Source organism: Panulirus ornatus, chromosome 72 (assembly GCF_036320965.1).
Source record: "Panulirus ornatus isolate Po-2019 chromosome 72, ASM3632096v1, whole genome shotgun sequence".
Classification (NCBI taxonomy): Eukaryota; Metazoa; Arthropoda; class Malacostraca; order Decapoda; family Palinuridae; genus Panulirus; species Panulirus ornatus.
The window spans coordinates 13,626,163-13,648,125 of record NC_092295.1 but is presented as its reverse complement, the minus strand read 5'-3'; the positions used below and the strand labels follow the sequence as shown (position 1 = coordinate 13,648,125).

The window sequence follows — 21,963 nt, the reverse complement described above, 5'->3', positions numbered from 1 at the left end:
CCCTTACGTTACTTACTCGATCAAACCACCTCACACCACACATTGTCCTCAAACATCTCATTTCCAGCACATCCATCCTCCTGCGCACATCTCTATCCATAGCCCACGCCTCGCAACCATACAACATTGTTGGAACCACTATTCCCTCAAACATACCCATTTTTGCTTTCCGAGATAATGTTCTCGACTTCCACACATTTTTCAAGGCTCCCAAAATTTTCGCCCCCTCCCCCACCCTATGATCCACTTCCGCTTCCATGGTTCCATCCGCTGACAGATCCACTCCCAGATATCTAAAACACTTCACTTCCTCCAGTTTTTCTCCATTCAAACTCACCTCCCAATTGACTTGACCCTCACCCCTACTGTACCTAATAACCTTGCTCTTATTCACATTTACTCTCAACTTTCTTCTTCCACACACTTTACCAAACTCAGTCACCAGCTTCTGCAGTTTCTCACATGAATCAGCCACCAGCGCTGTATCATCAGCGAACAACAACTGACTCACTTCCCAAGCTCTCTCATCCCCAACAGACTTCATACTTGCCCCTCTTTCCATTGGAGGCATATGAGGTTGAAAGTTATGGCAAATTCTTCTTTATTGATTTTCTTTTGTACAATTTTTGGTTGTCTTCTTGAAGTTTCTTCAGGAAATCCCCAAAGGTCAGTGACGTTTTGGAACTAACTTGTTCCATCTTCAGGCTGGATCTGATGGTTCTGTCAATGGTGGCTACTTATATATGATTCTGGTGGATTGTGGGGAGACAGGTGGGCAGAGATGATTGGCTTAGCTGATCAGCGCCAACCAGCTACCTCCACCCGGTATATATCATATTATTTATTTACATATATTCCTTGTATATAAATTTCTAAAATGGGAAACAGAAGAAGGAGTCAAGTGGGGAGTGCTCATCTTCCTCGAAGGCTCAGATTGGGGAGTCTGAATGTGTATGGATGTAACCAATATGAGAAGAAAGGAGAAATAGGTAGTATGTTTGAGGAAAGAAACCTGGATAGTCTGGCTCTTAGTGAAACGAAGCTCAAGGGTAAAGGGGAAGTGTGGTTTGGGAAAGTCTTGGGAGTAAAGTCAGGGGTTGGTGAGAGGACAAGAGCTAAGGAAGGAGTAGCAATACTCCTGAAGCAGGAGTTATGGGAGTATGTGATAGAGTGTAAGAAAATAAATTCTAGATTGATGTGGGTTGAACTGAAAGTGAATGGAGAGAGATGGGTGATTATTGGTGCATATGCACCTAGTCATGAGAAGAAAGATCATGAGAAACAAGTGTTTTGGGAGCAGTTGAGTGAGTGTATTAGCAGCTTTGATGCATGAGACCAGGTTATAATGATGGATGATTTAAATGTGAAGATGAGTAATGTGGCAGTTGAAGGTATAATTAGTGTACATGAAATGTTCAGTGTTATGAATGGAAATGGTGAAGAGCTTGTGGATTTGTGTGCTGAAAGAAAAGCTGGTGTCTGGGAATACCTGATTTAAAAAGAGAGATATACCTAAGTATACATATGTGAGTTGGAGAAATGGTCAAAGGGCATTATTGGACTATGTGTTAATTGATAGGCATGTAAAAGAGAGATTTTTGGATGTTTATTTGCTGAGAGGAGCAACTGGAGGGATGTCTGATATCTTGTGGAGGCAAAGTTGAAGAGTTGTAGAGGCTTTCATAAAAGAAGAGAGAATGTTGGGGAGAAGAGAGTGGTGAAAGTAAGTGAGCTTGGAAAGTGGACTTGTATGAGGTAGTATCAGGAGAGATTGAGTATAGAATGGCAAAAAGTTAGAACAAAGTATGTGAGAGGAGCAGGTGAGGAAGGGGATGTATTTAGGGAAGCAGTGGTAGCTTGTGCAAAGGATGCATGTGGCATGAGAAAGGTGGGAGGTGGACAGATTAGAAAGGGTAGTGAATGGTTGGATGCAGAAATAAGGTTGTTAGTGAAAAAGAAAAGAAAGACATTTGCATGATATTTGCAGGGAAGTAGTGCAGATGACTGGGAGATATATAAAAGAAAGTGGCAAGAGGTCAAGAGAAAGGTGCAAGAGTTGGAAAAGAGGGCAAATGAGAGTTGGGGGTGAGAGAGCATCATTAAATTTTAGGGAGAATAAAAAGATGTTTTGGAAGGAGTTAAATAACATGCGTAAGACAAGAGAACAAAGGGAGCAAGTTGGAAAGTGAAAACAGATAGTGATGGAGTGAGAAGAAGATGAAGTGAGTATTTTGAAGGTTTGTTAAATGTGTTTGATGATAGAGTAGCAGATGTAGGATGTTTTGGTTGGGGTGGTGTATGAAGTGAGTGGGGTCAGGGAGAATGATTTGGTAAAGAGAGAAGAGGTTGTGAAAGATGAAATCTGGCAAGGCGGTGGGTTTGGACGGTATTGTAGTGGAATTATCAAAAAAAGGGGTGACTGTGTTGTGGCTTGGTTGGTAAGGATATTCATTGTATGTATGGACCATGGTGAAATGTCTGAGGATTGGCAGAATGCTGCATAGTGCCATTGTACAAAGGGAAAGGGAATAAAGGTGAGTCTTCAAACTACTGAGGTATACGTTTGTTGAATATTCCTGGGAAATTATATGGGAGGGATAGGAGGGCATTAATTGAGAGGGTTAAGGCATGTACAGAGTATCAGATTGGGGGAGAGCAGTGTGGTTTCAGAGGTGGTAGAGGATGTGTGGATCAGGTGTTTGCTTTGAAGAATGTATGTGAGAAATACTTAGAAAAACAAATGGATTTGTTGTAGCTTTTATGGATCTGTAGAAGGCATTTGATAGGGTTGATAGCGATGCTTTGTGGAAGGCTTTAAGATTATATGGTGTGAGAGGTAAATTGCTAGAAGCAATGAAAAGTTTTTATCGAGGATGTAAGGCATGTGTATGAGTAGTAAGAGAGGAGAGTGATTGGTTCCTGGTGAATGTCAGTCTGTGGCTGGGGTGTGTGATGTCCCTGTGGTTGTTTAATTAGTTTATGGAAGGGGTGGGTAGGGAGATAAATGCAAGAGTTTTGGAGAGAGGGGCGAGTATTGAGTCTGTTGTGGATGAGAGGGCCTGGGAGGTAAGTCAGTTGTTGTTTGCTGATGATGCAGCTCTAGTGGCTGATTCGTGTGAGAAACTGCAGAGGTTGGTGACTGAGTTTGGAAAAATATGTGAAAGGAGAAAGTTGAGAGTAAATGTTAATAAGAGCAATGTTATTAGGTTCAGTAGAGTAGAGGGACAAGTTAATTGGGATGTAAGTTTGAATGGAGAAAAATTGGAGGAAGTGAAATGCTTTAGATATCTAGGAGTGGACTTAGCAGTGAATGGATCCATGGGAGTGGAAGTGAGACACAGAATGGGGAATAGGGCAAAGGTTCTCGGAGCAATGAAGAATATGTAGAAGGAGAGAATGTTATCCCAAAGAGCAAAAATGTTATCTTGAAGAGCAAAAATGGATATGTTTGAAGGAATAGTAGTTCCAACAATGTTATTTGGTAGTGAGGCATGGGCTATAGATAGGGTTGTATGGAGGAGGGTGGATGTGTTGGAAATGAAGTGTTTGAGGACAATATGTGGTGGGAGGTGGTTTGATCGAGTAAGTAATGTAAGGGTAAGAGAGATGTGTGGAAATAAAAAGAGTATGGTTGAGAGAGCAGAAGAGGGTGTGTTGAAATGGTTTGGACATATGAAGAGAACGAGTGAGGAGAGATTGACAAAGAGAATATAAGTGTCAGAGGTGGAGGTAACAAGGAGAAGTGGGAGACCAAATTGGAGGTGGAAGGATGGAGTGAAAATGATTGTGAGCGATCGGGGCCTGAACATACAGGAGGGTGAAAGGTGTGCAAGGAATAGAGTGAATTGGAATGGGCATGGGCTATAGATAGGGTTGTATGGACGAGAGTGGATGTGCTAGAAATGAAAAGTTTGAGGACAATACATGGTGTGAGGTGGTTTGATCGAGCAAGTAATGAAGGGGTAAGAGAAATGAGTGGTAATAAAAAGAGTGTGATTGAGAGAGCAGAAGAGGGTGTGTTATAATGGTTTGGACATATGGAGAGAATGAGTGAGGAAAAATCGACAAAGAGGATACATGTGTCAGAGGTGGAGGTAGCAAAGAGAAGCAGGAGACCAACTTGGGGGTGGAAGGTGGAGTGAAAAAGATTTTGAGCAATCAGGGAGTGAACACACAGGAGGGAGAAAAGCAATTTTTCCTCACTCATTCTCTCCATATGCCTTACAACCATATAACATTGTTGGAACTACTATCCCTTCAAATATACCCATTTTTGCTCTCCGAGATAATGTTCTCTACTTCCATACAGTCTTCATCGTTCCCAGACCCTTCGCCCCCTCCCCCACCCTATGACTCACTTCCGCTTCCATGGATCCATCCACTGCTAAGTCCACTCCCAGATATCTAAAATACTTTGCTTCCTCTGATTTTTCTCCATTCAAACTTGCATCCCTATTAACTTTTCCCTCAACCCTACTGAACCTAATAACCTTGCTCTTATTCATATTGACTCTCAACTTTCTCCTTTCACACACTTTTCCAAACTCAGTCACCAACATCTGCAGTTTCTCACCCGAATCAGCCACCAGAGCAGTATCATCTGCAAACAACTGCTGACTCACTTCCTAGGCCTTGTCATCCATGACAGACTGCAAGAGTTTTGGAGAGAGGGGCAAGTATGCAGTCTGTTCTGGATGAGAGGGCTTGGGAAGTGAGTCAGTTATTGTTTGCTGATGATACAGCACTGATGGCTGATTTGGGTGAGAAACTGCAGAAGCTGGTTACTGAGTTTGGTAAAGTGAGTGAAAGAAGAAACTCCATCCTTCCATCTCCAATTTGATTTCAGATTTCTCCTTCTTCCCTCCGTCTCTGCACAATCCTATCTATAGCCCATGCCTCGCAACCATATAACATTGTTGGAGCCACTATTCCTTCAAATATACCCATTTTTGCTCTCTGAGATAACGTTCTCGCCTTCCACACATTCTTCAACGCTCCCAGAATCTTTGCCTCCTCCCCAACCCTGCAACTGACTTCCGCTTCCATGGTTCCATCCACTGCTGAACTTAATAACCTTGCTCTTATACACATTTACTCTCAGCTTTCTTCTTTCACACACTTTACCAAACTCAATCACCAACTTCTGCAGTTTCTTACCCGAGTCAGCCACCAGTGCTATATCATCAGCGAACAACAACTGACTCACTTCCCAAGAACTCTCATCCACATATATGCTCCTGATGATTGCTCCCAAAACCTTTGCTCCCTGTGATTCACTTCTGCTTCCATGGTTCCATTTGCTGCTAAGTCCACTTCCAGATATCTAAGACACTTCGCCTCCTCCAATTTTTCTCCATTCAAACTTACATCCCAATTAAGCTATCCCTTAACCCTGCTGAACCTCTAATAACCTTGCTCTTATTCACATTTACCCTCAACTTTCTCCTTTCACACACTTTTCCAAACTCAGTCACCAGTTTCTGCAGTTTCTCCCTTGAAATAGCTACCAGAGCTGTATCATAAGCGATCTACTGCTGATTCGCTTCTCAGGCCCTCTCATCCACAGCAGACTGCATATTTGCCCCCTCTTCAAAACTCTTGCATTTACCTCCCTAACCACCTCATCCATAAACAAATTAAACAACCATGGTGACATCACACACCCATGCCGCAGACCGACATTCACTGGGAACCAATCACCCTCCTCTCTTCCTACTTGTACACATGCCTTACATCCTTACAGTTCATCCATCATAGGAGCTGGTGTTGATGTGCTTGCAGGATCATCGAAACTTTGCTCATGAGCATCAGACAAAGGGCTTTGTTAGAAAGTATTTCAAAGGCTTTGATGACCTCTTAAACAGTTCTTCTGGTGTCACTTGTGTATGTAAATAGGTTTTTATTTGATTAAGTATTAATCCTGTACATGTTCATTACCTCTTCCAGCATGATAAGATTCTTCTTTTTCAAAAATAATGAACTGAACATTAAACATATTGAACATATTGGGAGTTGCCCATTTCTGGAATGCTTGATCTGTGACATTCAGCTGTCCCTGTAATTAAAAATAAAGCAGTAAAAATTTCATTCAAGGAAAAACTACCAATTAATTGGTCTAGTTAATACGGTAACTAAAGTTTAGTAATTATATTAGCAAATTGCATGTCATATCTGTAACCAGAGCAAACAAGTTAAGGTTTTAAAGAAACACAGCACTGAGTAGTGGAGTATCAGTTGGTGTGAGAAGCAGCTTAAGTCAAACTCCACCTCATTTGGGGTAGGCAGATTATTTTCTTCATGTATATCTGTGGCATCAGGATGGATGAAAGCATGTAGGTTTGGGTGTGTACATGTGTATATATGTGTATGTATGTGTGTGTATATGTATATTTAAGTATGTATGTATATATGTATATGTATGTGGAAGGTCTTAAGAGTATATGGTGTGGGAGGTAAGCTAATAGAAGCAGTGAAAAGTTTTATCAAGGATGTAAGGCATGTGTATGAGTAGGAAGAGAGGAGAGTGATTGGTTCCCAGTAAAGGTTGGTCTGCGACGGGGGTGTGGTTGTTTAATTTGTTTATGGATTGGGTGGTTAGGGAGGTAAGTGCTAAAGTTTTGGAGAGAGGGGCAAGTATGCAGTCTGTTGGGGATGAGAAGGCCTGGGAAGTGAGTCAGTTGTTATTCGCTGATGATACTGCCCTGGTGGCTGATTCAAGAGAGAAACTGAAGAGGTTGGTTACTTGAGTTTGGAAAAGTGTGTGAAAGGAGAAAGTTGAGAGTGAATGTGAATAAGAGCAAGGTTATTAGGTTCAGTAGGGTTGAGGGACAAGTTAGTTGGGATATAAGTCTAAATGGAGAAAAATTGGAGGAAGTGAAGTGTTTTAGATATCTGGGAGTAGACGTAGCAGCGAATAGAACCATGGAAGTGGAAGTGAATCAAAGGGTCGGGGAGGGGGCGAAGGTTGTGGGAGTGATGAAGAATGTGTGGAAAGAGAGAATATTATCTCAGAGAGCAAAAATGGTATGTTTGAAGGAATAGTAATTCCAATAATTGTATGTGGTTATGAGGCATGGACTGTGGATAGGGTTGTACAGAGGAGGGGGGATATGTTGGAAATGGAATGGTTGAGGATAATATGCGGTGTGAGGTGGTTTGATCAAGTAGGTAATGAAAGGATAAGAGAGATGTTTGGAGCTAAAAAGAGTGTGGTTGAGAAAGCAGAATAGGGTGTTGAAGTGGTTTGGATATATGGAGAGAATGAGTGAGGAAAGATTGGGGAAAAGGATATACATGTCAAAGGTGGAGGGAACGAGGAGAAGTGGGAGACCAAATGCTCTCCTAGTCACTTTATTATGTGCTTTTCCAAAAGCTTTCTCCACTACAGTACTTGGTTAAGTGCAAAAATGTGACTTTCCTACCCTTTTCCCTTTTTAAACCCTCATGTTGGGGTGTACTTATCATGTTCATGATGTCACTGTCCTGCTGTACACTTTTTAAGCTATGTTAAGAAATCTTTTATTCCCATTCTCTTGTATATTGGAGCATATACAGCCTTCATCCAGTTATTACACATCTGACCATTTTTCCTTACCATCAAACATGTTTTCCACATCCACTCCACAGAAGTTTCACCTACACTTCCCAGTATCTTGTTCAAAACTCTGTCATTACTCCTAGCTCACCCATTTTTTAGATATGTTATTGGTCTTCATAATTCTTCTTCTGAATTCCACATGGAAAAAGGAATAGTGTCTCATTGAATATTTTTCGATATACCTGTTTATCATAACTTTGAATTCTCATTTCTGAGTTCATCCTCCACAATAACTTTTCCTTCATGCTTCCTATTCCATCTCTCTGGCACTTTCCAAGTACTCTGCACATGATATTGTGACACTTGCATGAAAAACTCTCATCTCTATTATAGATTCACCAACTTTTTTTTTTGTCATCCACCATCAATGATAAGTCTCACTAATATTCTTTCAGCCATACTTCTGTATCACTAAATATCACAATTATTTCCATTTTGCTTATTCGTTTACTCTGGCCATGTTGATGCAAAAATTATTTTTCAACTATTGTAGATGAAATTTATTAAAAGATAATAATGAACTTATATATATTTTTCATTTTTTATCTTCTGTAGCTCTTTGGAATGATAGCGTCAATGTTACTGTTCTGCACTCTGGGACACAAACGAAGATCTCAGACATACAAGTCCTACCACTCTGACACTTGACTACTACCTGAGTACAGGGTGTAAGGCCCAGTGTTGTAGGAGGCACACCAATGGGCTAGTAGATGGAGAAGAAGAATGTTACCAGGGAAAACTTAATCAGAAATGAGAGAAAAGAAATCCCAGCTAGTTTTTTTTAGTATATAGATAATACAATGCAAATGTCTCTTTTGTGTTTTGATTTCACAATTCTGTGCTTTCCAATGTGTTTAAATGTTGTTCTGTCATTTTCAAGTTATTCATGTCCCTGTGATGATACTTTATGATTATTGCACCCTGTACTGATGTAAATACTCCTTATGAAATTTTGAAAATGTACAAAGCACCAGTTGCTTGTACAGTGTATTTAATTTTTGATTCTTTTTACAAAACAAAAGGTAAATCAGAACAAAATAAGCTCATATTTAGCCTGTTTTTTGATATGACAGGATTTTTAACGGGTAGATTAATGATGAAATGGGAAAGTATCCACTTTTTAAGTGTAATGCACTGCTGTACTTAGTTTCTCACCTCAGATATTCCAAAATAAGATTTAAACAGTAGACCAATATTGTCATATAAAACAAGTCCTGTGTTTTGGAATATTGGGTGTATTAAAAATGAATTATCTTCATGACTTTGTGCATCAAATGGGAGTGTAATTTTTAAAGGCATATGGATTTTGAGGTTAACAGTTATTCGACCTGTGATTACAGTACTTTGAGCATTCACTGCTGGTATGAATTATGTACATGAACATAAACCCTTTAAGGGGATTTCACAAATGACATTTTTCAGATAAAACTTTTGAAGATTACCTGGGTCTCCAGTAAGGTATATATGTATGAACCATTATGCTAAGGTGGTGTGTTTTAAAGCAAATTTAACCAGTGAAAATAGAAAAAAATGGTTCTGTAATAGTAAATTTGCTGAAATGGGGAAAAGTGTTCTACTGATTATTGCAGTTGTTAATCTGTTTCTGAGTATTTATAGATAATTTCTAGGACATATCTGAAATAATCAAAATAACTTTGTAACTGAAATAATGAAAATAATTTTGTAGCATATATCTAAAATAAGAATAAAAGTTAAAAAGGGAGTGATTTCTCTCAAAATCTTTCAGGTAAGGATGTGTTTAAAAGAATCAAGACCAAGCTTAAGTACCTGATTTTGAGTGACAGTGTCCCTTATTAGGTATATGCAAATGTATTTCCATTTAAGACATGCACAAGGGTGCAAAAATGTTTCAATAGCAAGTTATCAACCCACACAGAAGTGCCAAGCCTCCTTTAACTCTAGCAAGTTGCAATAAACACAGATCTCTCTCCCATTTGTGCAAGGCAGTCTTGGAAAAATTTGATGCACTGCTTGAAGCAAGTTGTGGCTCATGCATTTTTTAAAGTGGTACTCTTTCCTTTAGATAATAACAAAAGCTTTATCATATAAACATTGTATTAGCATCTTGAAAAGAAAATTGTCTGATAAGTATAAAACACTTAGTAGATGTGTTGGTAAGGATGCTCATCTTGAAGTTTGTGTTGAACTTTTATACTACATAATCATATAATGGAAATTCATATTTATTGGAATAGTAGTAGACTGATACCAAGTATTTTATGAAGACATCAGATCATTAGAAAAAAGCCTGCATTGTAAAATATTGCAATTTTACACATTTGCTAAAATCTATTATAATTAAGATGACTTTCTTAGACATTTTATGAATAATCTTATACTAAATTGTCTTAATCTCTCAGGGCTTGTGCATACTCCAGATCTGATTTATCACCGATGTTTTTTTTTTTCCAAAGGAAGGAACAGAGAAGGGGGCTGGGTGAGGATATTCCCTCAGAGGCCCAGTCCTCTGTTCTTAATGCTACCTCGCTGAGGCGGGAAACGGCGAATAGTATGAAAGAAAAGAAAAGAAATATATATATATATATATAAATTGTAAACTAAGATGCTAAATTTCACTTTTGTGAAACTGAATTGTATATATCTAATAAGTTTATTAACATCATATTTTGTTTATAGAAATACCATGTGCTATATCAGCTGACGGATGTAAATTTTAGTAACTGCAAATGAAAATATTGCCTCATATCATTAGCTAAAGAGAACTCTGTTTACTTATGTATACAGAACTACTATTGTATAATGCATTTATGAAGATTTTTTTTTAAAGTCCATTTAAGGTATTTCAGTATATTGTGTATTATTACAAGAATCATTGTGCTAGGTCGTTCCTTGTGTCATCTACGATTAGTCATTACCGAGGACCTATTTTAATGGGTTGCTGTAGCTTTGAGGCTGTTCTCCATGTGGTAGGTGGGTAAGGTGGGCCCATTTGAAGTGGAAAGGTTCTCAATGAAGCTTTGCTACTCTTTTCTTCCACTGACAATGTGCAGCCTCATTAAAAGTGTCTTCTTGATTGTGTTGTTACCATTAGGTTATTTACCTCCTTCCAAAAATCATATTTTCCCTAAAGTTTACTGATATTTGCTCACCTCTTGCCTGACCTTTTCTTCAACTCTTGCACATTCCTCTGGACTTCCTGCCTCTTCATTCTACAAAATCCCCCTATCATTTGCACTCCTTCCCTTAAGTACTGCCCAAATGACTCCCTTTCTCTTTCTCTAGCAACTTTACCTCTTCAGCTCACGACACATTACCATTTCTAATGGGCTCAAATTCCTTCTGTTGCATGCCATATGCATCTCTTGCACATGCTAGCAGTGCTTTCCTAAATACCTCTCATTCCTCAAACATTCCCCGTACTTCATTTACCTTCATCTTTTGCCATTCTACACTCAATCTCTCCTGGTATTTTTTCACACACCTCTCTTCCTAGCTCACTTATTTTTATCATTCTCTTCTCACTGATGATGTTTCCAGCCCCCAACTCCTGCCCTCCTTTAGTTACTTTCTAAAAAACGTAGGGATTACAGAGATAGAATTCTTTCTTTCCTGCCCTGTATATGTATGTTTTTTACATGATCGCCATTTTGCACTTTAGTAAGGTAGTGCCAGGAATAGACACAGCTCACATCCATATGAATTGAATACGTATATATGCATACACATGGGGAAGAGCAGTGTGGTTTCAGAAGTGGTAGAGGATGTGTGGATCAGGTGTTTGCTTTGAAGAATGTATGTGAGAAATACTTAGAAAAGCAAATGGATTTGTATGTAGCATTTATGGATCTGGAGAGGGCATATGATAGAGTTGATAGAGATGCTCTGTGGAAGGTATTAAGGATATATGGTGTGGGAGGCAAGTTGTTAGAAGCATTGAAAAGTTTTCATCGAGGATGTAAGGCATGTGTACATGTAGGAAGAGAGGAAAGTGATTGGTTCTCAGTGAATGTAGGTTTGCGGCAGGGGTGTGTGATGTCTCCATGGTTGTTTAATTTGTTTATGGATGGGGTTGTTAGGGAGGTGAATGCAAGAGTTTTGGAAAGAGGGGCAAGTATGCAGTCTGTTGTGGATGAGAGAGCTTGGGAAGTGAGTCAGTTGTTGTTCGCTGATGATACAGCGCTGGTGGCTGATTCATGTGAGAAACTGCAGAAGCTGGTGACTGAGTTTGGTAAAGTGTGTGAAAGAAAAAAGTTGAGAGTGAATGTGAATAAGAGTAAGGTTATTAGGTACAGTAGGGTTGAGGGTCAAGTAAATTGGGAGGTAAGTTTAAATGGAGAAAAACTGGAGGAAGTGAAGTGTTTTAGATATCTGGGAGTGGATTTGGCAGCAGATGGAACCATGGAAGCAGGTAGGGGGAGGGGGCGAAAGTTCTGGGAGCCTTGAAGAATGTGTGGAAGTCGAAAACATTATCTCGGAAAGCAAAACTAGGTATGTTTGAAGGAATAGTTGTTCCAACAATGTTGTATGGTTGCGAGGTGTGGGCTATGGATAGAGTTGTGTGCAGGAGGGTGGATGTGCTGGAAATGAGATGTTTGAGGACAATATGTTGTGTGAGGTGGTTTGATCGAGTAAGTAATAATAGGGTAAGAGAGATGTGTGGTAATAAAAAGAGTGTGGTTGAGAGAGCAGAAGAGGTTGTTTTGAAATGGTTTGGTCACATGGAGAGAATGAGTGAGGAAAGATTGACCAAGAGGATATATGTGTCAGAGGTGGAGGGAACGAGAAGTGGGAGACCAAATTGGAGGTGGAAAGATGGAGTGAAAAAGATCTTGATTGATTGGGGCCCGAACATGCAGGAGGGTGAAAGGCGTGCAAGGAATAGAGTGAATTGGAACGATGTGGTATACCGGGGTCGACGTGCTGTCACTGGATTGAACCAGGGCATGTGAAGCGTCTGGGGTAAACCATGGAAATTCTGTGGGGCCTGGATGTGGAAAGGGAGCTGTGGTTTCAGTGCATTATTACATGACAGCTAGAGACAACAAAGGCCCCATTCGTTCACACTCAGTCTCTAGCTGTCATGTAATAATGCACTGAAACCACAACTTCCCATCCACATATAGGCCCCACAGACCTTTCCATGATTTACCCCAGACGTTTAAACATGCCCTGGTTCAGCCCATTGACAGTGCATCGACCCAGTATACCGCACTGTTCCAATTCACTCTATTCCTTGCACGCCTCTCACCCTCCTGCATGTTCAGGCCCCTATCACTCAATATTGTTTTCACTTCATCCTTCCATCTCCATTTGATCTCTCACTTCTTGTTTCTTCCACCTTTTTGTCAACCTTTCCTCACTCATTCTCTCCACATGTCTAAACCATATCAACACACACTCTTCTGCTCTCTCAACCACACTCCTTTTATTACCATATATCTCTCATATCCTTTCAGTACTTAATCAAACCACCTCAAAGCACATATTGTTCTCAAACATTTAATTTCTTACACTGTACAACCCCATCAATAGCCCATGCTTCACAACCATATAATATTGCTGGAACCACTATTCCTTCAAACATGCCAATTTTTGCTCTGAGATTTTGTTCTTTTTCCACACATCCCTTGGGATTGGGAAGAAAGAATACTGCCCATGTATTTCTTGTGTATCGTAGAAGGTGACTAAATGGTGTGGGAATGAGGGGCTGGAAATCCTTCCCTCCTCTTTTATTTTCCAAAAGAGGGAATAGTAAAGGGGACCAAGTGAGGATTTTTCCCTCTAAGGCTTATTCATCTGTTCTTGATGCTACCTTGCTTATGGGGGAAATGCCAAATATGCATATTAAAAAGAATACGTATATAGTTAGTTATTCAACCCCAGGGCCCTTTTTATGGGGCTCCTGCACTTCTGAGGCTGCACTTCAGGTGTGTGCAAGATAATGTGGACAACTTTGGGGTAGGAAAACCCTTGACAAAAATCTACTCCTTTATATCTGCAAGCAACAGTACAAAAATAAGTTTTCCTTGACAAAAATCTACTCCTTTATATCTGCAAGCAACAGTACACAAATGAAACCAATCTTTACCCTCTCTTAACCCTAACTGGTCAATCACTCTCAACAATATGCCAACCATACTTTATCCATATAAGAGACTCATTTAATATTCATTCCCTGCAACACAGACATCAACGCAAAGGCCATAATCAAAATAAATGCCCTTAGAACACTTACCAGCACCATTGTTTGGCAAGAAAGAGAATCCCACAGTAGAATATCCTTTACAAACAATTCATCTACTCCACTGCCAAGCTATATCTCACCCCCTTGGTTACCCACCTTGTGAAAGCAATTATAACAAAGCTGTAAACCACAGAAAAGAGAATACTGTACAAAGAGCAATCATTTGCAGCGTAATCACAACAGCTATTCAACACCTGCACAAAGAAACAGAAATACCTCCAAAACAATCTCACCTTCACATGACTAGCACAGTTCTTTGAAGCAGTAATTACTCAACAATCACTATGCATTTACCTTCCCAACCCAGTCTTGAACTCCACTCCATCAGATGTATACTCATCTGAAATTACGCAACTAAGGCTAGTATGAGATGTATACTCATCCGAAATCACATACTATGGCTTGTATATATGCTCTTGTCGGCATTCTGATCACCAATGATCTCTCCAACATTACAGATATTATTGCAACATAAAGAAATGTTATGCCCATATTTGAAGACTCTCCTTAACTGTGCTGTACTCATCACACACATAGACACACACAAACTTCTCCACACTTGACCTGGTGGACATGGCCAGCTTCCTGAGTGCTGCTGGAGCCCCACAGAAGGGTATTTTTGGGCAGAAAGGTAAGAACATATGTGTTTGCTAAAAGCAGATGAACTTTTTTCTATAGGTCTTTTGCCCAATGTCCAACTTGCAGTTCCCAGGAATGTCTTGATTTTTAACAAATGGTTTTATGGTTTCTTGACATACAGATACTATGCATTATTTGCAATGACAGTAAAAGACTAATTATCCATATTCATTATTTAGTAATACAGCCCGCACTGTTACACTGACATGAATGACTATAGATTTAGTGAATTTTCTAGAAATTATATGAATCATGGGTAGTATGTGAAAGAAAACAATTTTCATGTAACTGCAAAACAGTCCATATCTAAAGACTGAAAAAATTTAATATTCATCAGTGGAAATGTACTATTGTTTGTCATCAGTAGTAGTGGTATGTGATATGTGCTTATGGAATGTATTTTAGTAAGGAAATTAAGGTAGGACTGCTATATAATTAGATTATAAATGTCAGTTATGGACAAGAAATGACATCAAGATCATAATTCACAGGGACATCAATGTAAAAATTAACTCGATTCCTTTTCTGTTCAAACATCTAAATGTCTTTTAGCAGGTCACAGTGACATTAAGATGAACAATTATAAACCACAAAATATAAGACAGGTGTATCAGGTTAAACAAAGGTTGTCCATCTATACAATATATATTCTGTTTTCCATTTAGGGACTTATTCCATAATTCTATGTCACTTTTGAGTTGATAGAGGAGGATTCATTTCAATGTGTGTATAATAAGTAGAACATTGCATATATAGATCTGTTGGTTAAATTACTTCCAATAGATAAGTAGTACTCTTGAAAACCTTTACAGGATAAGTTACATATGTATCATAATTTGCTTTGGCATATGCAAATATGGTTACCATAACACCAAAATCCTTAGATTTGCAGTTTCTCAATTTTTTGGAGGATTTCACCCAAGTAAATAGGACAACATGAAATTGGATTTGCAGATTTACCATATTCTAGCAAATAACTGAAACTCTTGAAGACTGCATTTAAGGCATTTGTGCCAAAAGGAATTTAAATGGATTTCTTTCTTATAGTTATATATATACTGTATTTGTTCAGACTAATAGTAAACCATTTTAGGTTTTGTCTGTATATGCTGTTATCCTTTGTATATTGAGAAATTTGTTTAGTATCTCATACATTTAAGTTAGAGAACTATGTGTATAAATCAGCTTAATTATTTTGGTCTACACTTTTGAATATAAAAGCACTGCTCACCCCTTAAATATATTATGAATACAGTACAATAACAGAAGTTCAAGTATGTGTCAGTTTGTGTTTTGAGCACAGGCCAATTATGGGTGAAGAATTTGTGCATGATGATAACTAGGAAACACTTTTCCTATGTTTTGATACTGCCTCCATCTCGCATTATTCCTATGTACAGTATATATAAAAATTTTAGATGTAGATAATAAAAGCCCATAAATTAATTGTTTATTCATGGTCTGATGGAATGCATTTTATTATCCTTTGATTGCTGGGATACTTTAAGAGTAAATTTAACTGGTTCCAGTTTTTAAGTCATCATATGATATCAAAAGTTGCAAGTAGTCAAAATTCATGTCATTTTTATGATTCAGATGGTGGTGAATATTTCATAACTTTTGTGGTTACATCTTATCTTTTCTCCGGAAGTGCAGAATTAAGGCAAAAAAAGGCCTACTCAGTAACATAGCTTGAAGGCTTCCACTATGTAAGTTAAAAGTTTGAATTATACGCCTAAAACGAATAACATCCACCTTGTGTAATGATCTTCAATGAAAACATAACTTAAAAGTCATAATCATGAAATGCAAATATTTTTCAGTATTACAGAAAATTTGCCAAGAAATGCAATGGCCCCCAAAATTGATTTGAGACAAGGATGCTTGATGATGACTACACACATAGGTTGTCCACTGAATCTGTCTTTCAATTGGAATACTGGGTAAGGCCTATCGATGTTTTATGAATACTTGCTCCGTAAAAATCATAAGATCAAAATGTATATTTTTCATTCAGTTTTTTGTGCAATGCATTCTTGAATTCTGCTTTTTTTTGTGTGGCGGGAATAGATGAAGGCAGCATGTATGAATTTGTACATGTGTATATATGTATATGTCTGTTTATATATATGTATGTATATGTTGAAATGTATAAGTACGTATATGTGCATGCGAGGGCGTGTATGTATATACATGTGTATGTGGGTGGGTTGGGCCATTCTTTCATCTGTTTCCTTGCACTACCTCGCCAACACAGGAGACCGACAAAGCATAATGAATGAATAAATAACAAACTGTATGAACATGCTCAAGCTAATCTTTTTAATAAGCTCATATAAAAGATAGCTATAACTAATAAGCTCTCAAGATACTGTGCTCATCTACAATAATTAGGTTTACGAGTATGAGGCCCACTTGCTAACTGTCATTCTTAAAACTGACAGGTCAACTTTTGTACAATAAGTTATACTTTTAGTGAAGAAACATTTTTTGTGGCAGGTTTATCTTTCCATCTCTACTGATCTCTTTTAGAGGGTTTGCTGTTTGAAACTGAAATGACTTTTATATCCCATGAGGATTTTATCATAATACAAATATGAGATTAGATTACTTGTGTGATATAATGACAATAAATACTAGAAAAAGAATGAATGATGGCTTTAATGTCTACCCATTACTTTGGCCATAAGCTAAAATCAAAATGTCATCTCACATTTTAGGTCCAACTTTAGAGCTGAATCTTGTCCGAACAAAAGGCTTAAGTGAAGCACAAGATAGAAGATGATTAAGAGTCACTGTAGTTCTACAACATAATGATGTATACCAACATAACTGCATACAAATGATAAAGACAGATGTAATTACTTTCCTAGTACAAGATGAGTGATTTATTACATGCTGCCTCACCACTGATAGATGCTCGTTACTCAGGTTACCTGTTAAAGATTTTTCATCTGTGTTAATATTCACTTTTTTTATATTTCTAAACTAATTTGTTGAACAGCCTGATGACCTTTCTCATCAGAGTACTTAACTAAATGACTTACAAAAGTTAAGAAAATGTATTCACTGTGATTGTGATGTCTTTCTATTCTAATTTTACAAAAAAAAGAAAAAGAATATCATGGTTGATTTATAGATATATTTTTTGTTCATATGACTCGCATTTCTTGACTCTTCTGTATCTACAGCATCTAACTGCAGTTGGAAAGCTATTTTGTAGGGACATTTGCTATCTTTTGTAAACTATATGGGTCATGTACTATCGCAGTCATTTCCCTGTTAGGGGAGATAATAGCGTAGCAGGTAGTGTTCCTGAATACAACGCAAAAGTTCCTGGGTTCAAACCATGGCAGTTGAAGGGTATTAAGTGTTCTACGAAAATTTGCATTCCTATGCACTATATTTGTGTTCATATACCTCTGCGTTTGTACAGTAAGTTTCTGTAAAATGCTAAATGCTGGTAATGTGAGCCTGATGGGATTTGACTGGTGTAGACCCTGTTGCTCATGAATGTGAGATGAAGGGTATTCGATTATTGGGTGATTATTGGGTGCATATGCACCTGGGCATGAGAAGAAAGATCATGAGAGGCAAGTGTTTTGGGAGCAGCTGAATGAGTGTGTTAGTGGTTTTGATGCACGAGACCGGGTTATAGTGATGGGTGATTTGAATGCAAAGGTGAGTAATGTGGCAGTTGAGGGAATAATTGGTATACATGGGGTGTTCAGTGTTGTAAATGGAAATGGTGAAGAGCTTGTAGATTTATGTGCTGAAAAAGGACTGATGATTGGGAATACCTGGTTTAAAAAGCGAGATATACATAAGTATACTTATGTAAGTAGGAGAGATGGCCAGAGAGCATCATTGGATTACGTGTTAATTGACAGGCATGCGAAAGAGAGACTTTTGGATGTTAATGTGCTGAGAGGTGCAACTGGAGGGATGTCTGATCTTTATCTTGTGGAGGCTAAGGTGAAGATTTGTATGGGTTTTCAGAAAAGAAGAGTGAATGTTGGGGTGAAGAGGGTGGTGAGAGTAAGTGAGCTTGGGAAGGAGACCTGTGTGAGGAAGTACCAGGAGAGACTGAGTACAGAATGGAAAAAGGTGAGAACAATGGAAGTAAGGGGAGTGGGGGAGGAATGGGATGTATTTAGGGAATCAGTGATGGATTGCGCAAAAGATGCTTGTGGCATGAGAAGAGTGGGAGGTGGGTTGATTAGAAAGGGTAGTGAGTGGTGGGATGAAGATATATATATATATATATATATATATATATATATATATATATATATATATATATATATATATATATATATATATATATATATATATATATATATATATATATATATTATCCCTGGGGATAGGGGTGAAAGAATGCTTCCCACGCATTCCTCGCGTGTCGTGGAAGGCGACTAGAGGGGACGGGAGCGGGGGGCCAGAAATCCTCCCCTCCTTGTATTTTTTAACTTTCTAAAATGGGAAACAGAAGAAGGAGTCACGCGGGGAGTGCTCATCCTCCTCGAAGGCTCAGACTGGGGTGTCTAAATGTGTGTGGATGTAACCAAGATGTGAAAAAAGGAGAGATAGGTAGTATGTTTGAGGAAAGGAACCTGGATGTTCTGGCTCTGAGTGAAATGAAGCTCAAGGGTAAAGGGGAAGAGTGGTTTGGGAATGTCTGGGGAGTAAAGTCAGGGTTTAGTGAGAGGACAAGAGGAAGGGAAGGAGTAGCAGTACTCCTGAAACAGGAGTTGTGGGAGTATGTGATAGAATGTAAGAAAGTATATTCTCGATTAATATGGGTAAAACTGAAAGTTGATGGAGAGAGATAGGTGATTATTGGTGCATATGCACCTGGGCATGAGAAGAAAGATCATGAGAGGCAAGTGTTTTGGGAGCAGCTGAATGAGTGTGTTAGTGGTTTTGATGCACGAGACCGGGTTATAGTGATGGGTGATTTGAATGCAAAGGTGAGTAATGTGGCAGTTGAGGGAATAATTGGTATACATGGGGTGTTCAGTGTTGTAAATGGAAATGGTGAAGAGCTTGTAGATTTATGTGCTGAAAAAGGACTGGTGATTGGGAATACCTGTTTTAAAAAGCGAGATATACATAAGTATACGTATGTAAGTAGGAGAGATGGCCAGAGAGCGTTATTGTATTACGTGTTAATTGACAGGCGCGCGAAAGAGACTTTTGGATGTTAATGTGCTGAGAGGTGCAACTGGAGGGATGTCTGATCTTTATCTTGTGGAGGCTAAGGTGAAGATTTGTATGGGTTTTCAGAAAAGAAGAGTGAATGTTGGGGTGAAGAGGGTGGTGAGAGTAAGTGAGCTTGGGAAGGAGACTTGTGTGAGGAAGTACCAGGAGAGACTGAGTACAGAATGGAAAAAGGTGAGAACAATGGAAGTAAGGGGAATGGGGGAGGAATGGGATGTGCTTAGGGAATCAGTGATGGATTGCGCAAAAGATGCTTGTGGCATGAGAAGAGTGGGAGGTGGGTTGATTAGAAAGGGTAGTGAGTGGTGGGATGAAGAAGTAAGATTATTAGTAAAAGAGAAGAGAGAGGCATTTGGACGATTTTTGCAGGGAAAAAATGCGAGTGGGAGATGTATAAAAGAAAGAGACAGGAGGTCAAGAGAAAGGTACAAGAGGTGAAAAAGGGCAAATGAGAGTTGGGGTGAGAGAGTATCATTAAATTTTAGGGAGAATAAAAAGATGTTCTGGAAGGAGGTAAATAAAGTGCGTAAGACAAGGGAGCAAATGGGAACTTCAGTGAAGGGCGCAAATGGGGAGGTGATAACAAGTAGTGGTGATGTGAGAAGGAGATGTTGTGAGTATTTTGAAGGTTTGTTGAATGTGTTTGATGATAGAGTGGCAGATATAGGGTGTTTTGGAGGAGGTGGTGTGCAAAGTGAGAGGGTTAGGGAAAATGATTTGGTAAACAGAGAAGAGGTAGTAAAAACTTTGCGGAAGATGAAAGCCGGCAAGGCAGCAGGTTTGGATGGTATTGCAGTGGAATTTATTAAAAAAGGGGGTGACTGTATTGTTGACTGGTTGGTAAGGTTATTTAATGTATGTATGACTCATGGTGAGGTGCCTGAGGATTGGCGGAATGCGTGCATGGTGCCATTGTACAAAGGCAAAGGGGATAAGAGTGAGTGCTCAAATTACAGAGGTATAAGTTTGTTGAGTATTCATGGGAAATTATATGGGAGGGTATTGATTGAGAGGGTGAAGGCATGTACAGAGCATCAGATTGGGGAAGAGCAGTGTGGTTTCAGAAGTGGTAGAGGATGTATGGATCAGGTGTTTGCTTTGAAGAATGTATGTGAGAAATACTTAGAAAAGCAAATGGATTTGTATGTAGCATTTATGGATCTGGAGAAGGCATATGATAGAGTTGATAGAGATGCTCTGTGGAAGGTATTAAGAATATATGGTGTGGGAGGAAAGTTGTTAGAAGCAGTGAAAAGTTTTTATCGAGGATGTAAGGCATGTGTACGTGTAGGAAGAGAGGAAAGTGATTGGTTCTCAGTGAATGTAGGTTTGCGGCAGGGGTGTGTGATGTCTCCATGGTTGTTTAATTTGTTTATGGATGGGGTTGTGAGGGAGGTGAATGCAAGAGTTTTGGAAAGAGGGCAAGTATGAAGTCTGTTGGGGATGAGAGAGCTTGGGAAGTCAGTCAGTTGTTGTTCGATGATGATACAGCGCTGGTGGCTGATTCATGTGAGAAACTGCAGAAGCTGGTGACTGAGTTTGGTAAAGTGTGTGAAAGAAGAAAGTTAAGAGTAAATGTGAATAAGAGCAAGGTTATTAGGTACAGTAGGGTTGAGGGTCAAGTCAATTGGGAGGTGAGTTTGAATGGAGAAAAACTGGAGGAAGTGAAGTGTTTTAGATATCTGGGAGTGGATCTGGCATCGGATGGAACCATGGAAGCGGAAGTGGATCATAGGGTGTAGGAGGGGGCGAAAATTCTGGGAGCCTTGAAGAATGTGTGGAAGTCGAGAACATTATCTCGGAAAGCAAAAATGGCTATGTTTGAAGGAATAGTGGTTCCAACAATGTTGTATGGTTGCGAGGCGTGGGCTATGGATAGAGTTGTGCGCAGGAGGATGGATGTGCTGGAAATGAGATGTTTGAGGACAATGTGTGGTGTGAGGTGGTTTGATCGAGTAAGTAACGTAAGGGTAAGAGAGATGTGTGGAAATAAAAAGAGCGTGGTTGAGAGAGCAGAAGAGGGTGTTTTGAAATGGTTTGGGCACATGGAGAGAATGAGTGAGGAAAGATTGACCAAGAGGATATATGTGTCGGAGGTGGAGGGAACGAGGAGAAGGGGGAGACCAAATTGGAGGTGGAAAGATGAAGTGAAAAAGATTTTGTGTGATCGGGGCCTGAACATGCAGGAGGGTGAAAGGAGGGCAAGGAATAGAGTGAATTGGAGCGATATGGTATACCGGGGTTGACGTGCTGTCAGTGGATTGAATCAAGGCATGTG

General features: G+C 39.2%; 1 protein-coding gene across 1 annotated transcript in view; it reads left to right on the top strand.

The window, feature by feature from the left end:
* The window catches only part of LOC139748123 (tetraspanin-9-like), a 177,030-nt gene extending 161,122 nt beyond the window's left edge, over nt 1-15,908 (top strand). Inside the window, exon 7 of the mRNA XM_071660788.1 lies at nt 8,153-15,908. Coding sequence (XP_071516889.1) covers nt 8,153-8,245 — 93 coding nt within the window. The 3' untranslated portion in view covers nt 8,246-15,908. The remainder of the gene's footprint in view (nt 1-8,152) is intronic.
* The last annotated feature ends 6,055 nt before the right edge of the window (nt 15,909-21,963 follow it).